The 6,000-nt window shown below is 63.7% G+C and overlaps 1 protein-coding gene and 6 non-coding genes across 7 annotated transcripts; 4 read left to right on the top strand and 3 right to left on the bottom strand.

The window, feature by feature from the left end:
* The first annotated feature begins 347 nt into the window (after positions 1-347).
* JOSD2 (Josephin domain containing 2) lies at positions 348-3,119 on the top strand. The gene is made up of 6 exons (XM_075738511.1): positions 348-438; positions 610-749; positions 1,684-1,889; positions 2,000-2,125; positions 2,219-2,413; positions 2,484-3,119. Exons 3-6 carry the CDS (start codon positions 1,714-1,716, stop codon positions 2,581-2,583), a joined length of 597 nt encoding a protein of 198 aa, XP_075594626.1. The 5' UTR covers positions 348-438; positions 610-749; positions 1,684-1,713; the 3' UTR covers positions 2,584-3,119.
* A 515-nt stretch (positions 3,120-3,634) lies between these two features.
* Positions 3,635-3,706, top strand: TRNAE-CUC (transfer RNA glutamic acid (anticodon CUC)). The gene has a single exon. It is a non-coding gene; the product is annotated as a tRNA-Glu (tRNA).
* Positions 3,707-3,817: 111 nt separating this feature from the next.
* TRNAT-AGU (transfer RNA threonine (anticodon AGU)) lies at positions 3,818-3,891 on the bottom strand. Its single transcript has one exon. It is a non-coding gene; the product is annotated as a tRNA-Thr (tRNA).
* A 223-nt stretch (positions 3,892-4,114) lies between these two features.
* TRNAD-GUC (transfer RNA aspartic acid (anticodon GUC)) lies at positions 4,115-4,186 on the top strand. The gene has a single exon. It is a non-coding gene; the product is annotated as a tRNA-Asp (tRNA).
* A 1,100-nt stretch (positions 4,187-5,286) lies between these two features.
* Positions 5,287-5,358, bottom strand: TRNAM-CAU (transfer RNA methionine (anticodon CAU)). The gene has a single exon. It is a non-coding gene; the product is annotated as a tRNA-Met (tRNA).
* A 252-nt stretch (positions 5,359-5,610) lies between these two features.
* TRNAA-CGC (transfer RNA alanine (anticodon CGC)) lies at positions 5,611-5,682 on the bottom strand. The gene has a single exon. It is a non-coding gene; the product is annotated as a tRNA-Ala (tRNA).
* Positions 5,683-5,833: 151 nt separating this feature from the next.
* On the top strand, positions 5,834-5,915 carry TRNAS-GCU (transfer RNA serine (anticodon GCU)). The gene has a single exon. It is a non-coding gene; the product is annotated as a tRNA-Ser (tRNA).
* Positions 5,916-6,000: the final 85 nt, after the last annotated feature.

Here is a 6,000-nt window from a genome sequence, read left to right as displayed (position 1 = left end):
CCCCCACGTCCCGTGTCCCCCCCGTGTCCCCCGTGTCCCCCCCAGTCACCCCGTGTCCCCCCCCCCCAGCCTGCCACGGACACGGAGGATGCGTCCAGCTCTGCTGAGGCCTGCAGGCCGGGAACAGCCCGGGACACCCACAGGGACCCCCCGGACACCCCCCGGACACCCCACGGGGGACATTAAAGGCGACGACACCGACACCGCGACCACCGCGCCTGGTCATGGCGGGGGGGGGGGGGGAGGGAGGGAGGGAACCGCGGGGCATGATGGGAGGAAGGTCCGAGACCACTAAACTGGCTGTGGCGCAAGGCACGCCGGGAGGGAGGTCCGCGGTACGGCTGCCTGGGTGTGGGCTGTGGCGCAAAGCACGCCGGGAGGGAGGTCCGAGACTACTGACTGGTTGTGGGCTGTGGCGCAAGGCACGCCGGGAGGAAGGTCCGCTGTACCACCGCCTGGCTAATGCGCTATGGCGCAAAGCACGCCGGGAGGAAGGTCCGCTGTACCACCACCTGGCTAATGCGCTATGGCGCAAAGCACGCCGGGAGGAAGGTACGCTGTACCACCACCTGGCTAATGCGCTATGGCGCAAAGCACGCCGGGAGGAAGGTCCGCGGTACCCGGCAGGAGGTGGTGAGCCGCGGTGCACGCCGGGAGACGCGGTGCACGCCGGGAGTCGTAGTTCCGGCCGGAGTGTGTGTGTGGGGGGGGGGGGATGCGGCCTCCGCTGGCCCCGGAGCAACCGCGGGGTGAGCTGGGCCCGGCCGGGCCGGGGGGGTGCTGGGGGGCCCGGGGGAGCCGGAGGGAAGCGGGTAGAGCCGGGGAGGGCCTGGAGGGCCCGTGGGACCTTGAGGAGTGGCCTGGCCGCGCCCGGGAAGGGCGGCGGAGCGGCCTGCAGGGCCTGAGGGAACCCCGGGGGGGGTCTGGGGGGGTTTTGGGGCGGGGGGGGGGGGGGCAGGGGCTGTCCCGAGGGTCTGGGGGGACTGGGAGTGTCCGAGGGGTGCGCAGAGGGGGCTGGAGGGGCTCAGGAGGGTCTGGGAGGGGGGTAAGGAGAGCGTAGGGGTGGCCTGGGGTGCTGAGGGGTGTCGGGGGGGGGGGTGGGGGGCCCAGAGGGCCCGTGAAGGGTTTGGGGGTGCTGGGGGCTCCCTGGGGGGGGGGGTTGGGGGGCACCGAAATGGGTCTGGGGGGTATGTGGAGGGTTGAGGGGGACATGGGGGGGGGGGAATTGGGGGTGCAGGGGCCTTGGGGGGGCCCAGGGGGGTCTGGAGGCATCTTTGGGGGGGCTGAGGGATATGGGGAGGGTCTGGGGGGGCTCTAGTGGGCTGTTTGGGGGGGCTGGGGGAGCTGGAGGGGTGGGGGTGGGGGTGTTGGTGGTACAGGGGGGTGCCCGGGGGTCTTGGGGAGCCCCGAGGGGTGTCTGGGGGGTGTCTGGAAGGTCTTGGGGGGGGGGGGGGGCTGATGGATGCAGGGGGGACTCAGGGAGGTCTTGGGGGGGGGCTTGGGGGTGCAGGGGGGTGGCTGGGAGGGTTTGGGGGGCGTCAGGAAGATATTTGAGGGGCTGGTGGGTGTCAGGAAGGTATTTAGGGGGGCTGGGGGGTACAGAAGGGCGACAGAAAGATTTGAGGGGAGCTGGAGCCGCCCACCCCAGCTGACACCCACCCCCCCCCTCCCTTCACCCCACAGACAACCGACGTCCCCCCCGACCCGAGGGCCATGTCGGGGTCCCCCCTCCCATCGTCGTCGTCGCCATCGTCGGCGGGGAGGGGGTGTCCGTCGGCGGGGCCGTACCACGAGCGGCAGCGCCTGGAGCTCTGCGCCGTCCACGCGCTCAACAACGTCCTGCAGCGACCCTGCTTCACCCGGGAGGCCGCCGACGAGATCTGCAAGAGGCGCGCAGCTTCCCCCCGCCTTTTATTTTGGGGTCATTTAGGTTATTTTATTTATTTCCCTTTTTTTTTTTTTTTTTTTTTTTTTAATCCTTCCTCCCCTACCTCCACAGGTTGGCTCCCGACGCCCGTCTCAACCCGCACCGCAGCCTCCTCGGCACCGGCAACTACGACGTCAACGTCATCATGGCCGCGCTGCAGAGCCTGGAGCTGGCGGCTGTTTGGTGGGACAAACGCCGGTGCGACCCCCGTCACATCCCCAAACACCCCGAAATTCCTTTTATTCCCCACCCCCCAAAATCCCTTCCTCACCCTATTTTCACCCTCCCCAGGTCGCTGGAGCGGTTGGCGTTGGGACAAATCCTGGGGTTTATCCTCAACGTCCCCTCCAACGTCTCGTTGGGTTTCGTGGCGTTACCGTTACGCCGCAAGCACTGGTTGGCCGTCCGGCAAATCCGCGGCACCTACTACAACCTCGATTCTAAACTCCGGGCGCCCGTCGTCATCGGAGGAGAGGTTGAGCTCAGGTAGGGTATCCCCACCGGGTGACGAGGGGGGTGACGAGCGGGTGTCACCTCCGTTTTCTCCCTCCGGCAGGGCTTTCCTGCGGGATTTCCTCTCCCAAGGGCTCTGCGAGGTTTTCCTCGTCGTGCCGCGCGCCGTGGAAGAAACCGGCGCCTGGCTGAACCCCGAGTGACTCGGCGCGCGCACGACGGGTGACGCCGACGGGTGACAACGGTCCTGGCACTGCCTGCTCTCTGTTTTGGGATGAAACCGTGACGTTTTGGGACTTTTTCCAAGCGGTGCGTGGCGCTTGTTTGTTACGGCGCGAACCCCGGATGGTTTTGGGGAGCGGCGGGGACGCTGTCACCGTGCCGCCTCGATTCCCCGATTTCGCATGCCGGTTTGGCCTCTGTTCACCCGTCTCACGCGCCGCTTGTGCACGTCACGCGCCGGGCGCTCTGCTTGTGCATGTCACCCTCCCGCCGTCCCCGTCGCGTGCCGGCCACGCGTGTCACGCGCCGGTTGCGCGTTGTATGCCGCTTGCACGCCTTTCCCAGCTCCGTGGGTCGTGTATCCGGAGCCTGGTTACTCCCAGCCCTTCCCGGTGTTCGTGGCGCTGTGGCAACGCGTCACCGGGGTCGATGGCGCTTGGCGTGACCTCGGGGTGCACATGGCGCCTGAATGGGCTTAAATCCCCACAAAAAGGTGATTAAAAACTGCCAGTTTACAGCTTTGTGTCTCTACCACCCTCCTTCGGCTCCTTTGGTCACTGCTCCTCGGGGTACGCGTTCTCTCCCGGGCTCGGTGCAGGAATCTGGGGGCCGAATGATCCCCAAAATCCCCAAATCTGACCCCAATTCACCAACCCGGCTGGGATCAGGGAGCAATAAAGAGCCTGAAGCTCAAACGGAGGAGAAGGGTCTGACCCCAGCGATGAAAGGAGGGGCTGTTAAGGCCTTTGAGGGGGGTTGGCGGCCGTGTCCCTCCCCGCCGAGTGGTCGCAGCCCCGGGGGGGGGGGGTCCCGGGGAAGGACGGCGGGGCCGCTCCCACCCCCCCCCCGCCAAGGTCCCACCGCCCGCTTCTCCCGCACCGCTGGGGCGGCTCCAAAGGGCGCGCTCTGATTGGTCCGCTCCCTGAACCTGCGCGGCCAATGGCTGCGCGCCGTTTGGACCCTTTCTCGAAGGCGAAGGGTGCGGAGCAGGAGCGGGGCGAAGGCGGCCGGCGGTGAGGACGTTCTCAGCGCTCCCTGGTGGTCTAGTGGTTAGGATTCGGCGCTCTCACCGCCGCGGCCCGGGTTCGATTCCCGGTCAGGGAAGAGCACTTTTTATTTCCCCCACCACCACCCATTTTCGCCTTTAAAAGGGGGAGGAAAAAAAAAATTAAAAATATCACGCGTTACTGTCGCGACAAAGGCGCGACAGCCCAGAGGCACCGCTGGGATTCGAACCCAGGATCTCCTGTTTACTAGACAGGCGCTTTAACCAACTAAGCCACGGCGCCAGGCGTTGAGGCCACCCCCCCGCTCTCTCCCTCCATCTCCGGCAGCCGCCCGCGGCCCCACGCGTGTCCTCCGCTACCCCCACGCGCGACTGTAGCTTCCCCCCGAGCTTTTCCCGTCTCCCGTGACCGCGGCGCTGGGGGACACGCACACACGGACCGGAACGCGTCGCTTCCCCCCTGCGTGGGTTGAGGTGCCGGCGGCCCACGATCGCGTCCAGCCCCTTCCTCGTTAGTATAGTGGTGAGTATCCCCGCCTGTCACGCGGGAGACCGGGGTTCGATTCCCCGACGGGGAGGTTGCTTCACTTTTGTCCTTTTTTTCCCCTCCATTTTTAACCTTATTTTCCTTTTCACCTCACACCCCGCCCCCCCCCCTTCAGATCAACATCCTCGGTGAAGGAAAACGCGCGTGGGGGTGTTTTTGCCAGGAGGAAGCTCTAACACCCCATTCTTTTTCCTCCCCCTCACAAAGGCTTCCCCACCCGCTCCAGGACGGTTCAAAAGGCCCAAACTAAAGCCAGTCACCTACACAAATACATAGATGCTGTTGAACACAACCTTCTCAAACTCCCGCTGCTCAAAGATTGACGTTAACGCCTTAAAACCGACGATACAGTCTGTAATTTCAACAGCGACAAATTCCACCCACCAACACGCATCCCACCCCCTCACTCACCCCGCCGCGAACTGACGGCCCCGGCCCCTCCGCGGGGGGGGGTTTATATAGGCCGTGACGGTGCGGACCTGAAGGGGAACTGTGAGCGCAGCGCTGACGCCCCGCCTTCCATTCGCTTATTGACCAATCACATCGCTACTCCTATCCACCAATCAGACGGCGGCTGTGGAGTTTAAACCGTCGGTTTTGGCGCCAAGCTTAAGGCAGAACGTTTGGGTTTGGGGGGTGGTGGGGCCTGGGGGTCTTTTGGGGCTCAGTCTCCTCTTCCCTCCCCCTTTTAGGGCCCAATTTTCCTGGATGCCCCATTGCTGCGCAGAGCAGCTTTGCTATTTTAGCACTGAGCTCCAGTTATAGCACCCCTAGAGCGAGTGGGAGTATGGTTGCACCAAGACAGCATCGTGCAGGGAAGGTGTGTGTGCTCTCTGCCCTTGCAGGTTCCTCAAGGTGAAGTCTCTGAGTAATCGTGTTTGATCTCCTAACTTGCCTTGCTACAAGCAGAAGGTTGGGCTCAGCTTTTCCAGCGGTGCTTTCCAACCTGATTGACCCTGTGAAGATCTCGGGGCAGCCATGTATGTGTTGTGGGAGCATTGGGTGCTTGTGCAAAAAACTGATGATATTCGGGACGGAGAGAAGTTCAGTAAACTTAGTGGAAGATGTTTATCCTTAGTGGGATGTGTTGAGGACATGAGGCAAATACAGAACAGGGGGATTAAAAAGGGTTAGCAGAGGATGGTTTCGATCCATCGACCTCTGGGTTATGGGCCCAGCACGCTTCCGCTGCGCCACTCTGCTTCTTATGAAACCAATATTTTATTTTGTTTTGATAAACCATAACTGGGGGGGGGGGGAAATCCCTCCTGTAGCCTGACCTGGGTGGACACTGGTTGTGGTGTCCAGCGTCAGGGTGGAGGCAGAGGGTTTTCCGATGCGGGAATTAAAAATAGTGGTAAGGGGGTCTCCACTTCCCCTCCGGGTCCTTATTTCCTCCCTCAAGACCCCTTCCCCAAAAAAAAAAGAGAGGGGGCCGGAGGATCCTCTCCTCGCTGGAGATGCCGGGGATTGAACCCGGGACCTCATACATGCGAAGCATGCGCTCTACCGCTGAGCTACATCCCCTGCGCGCGCCCCGCTCCCGCCGCCGCCGTTAGCGCCGCCTTCCCCCCGGGGGGGGGGGGTGGGGGTAACCCCGCCCTCTCCTCTACGCCCCGCCCCCTTTCCCATGGCCTAGTGCGCCCCATGGCGGCGCGGCGGCGGCGCTCACCCGCCAGACGAGGTGGCCGAGTGGTTAAGGCGATGGACTGCTAATCCATTGTGCTCTGCACGCGTGGGTTCGAATCCCATCCTCGTCGGGGTGCTTAAGTTTTGCACATAGTCCCGCGTTTTGAGGTGCCCCCCCCCCCCGCCACCCCCCTACCTTTTCCAATTGATTTTTTT

Source organism: Balearica regulorum, chromosome 33, assembly GCF_011004875.1.
Source record: "Balearica regulorum gibbericeps isolate bBalReg1 chromosome 33, bBalReg1.pri, whole genome shotgun sequence".
In the NCBI taxonomy this organism is placed as follows: domain Eukaryota; kingdom Metazoa; phylum Chordata; class Aves; order Gruiformes; family Gruidae; genus Balearica; species Balearica regulorum.
The sequence above is the reverse complement of the archived record's forward strand: the minus strand, read 5'-3'. Positions and strand labels throughout refer to the sequence as shown.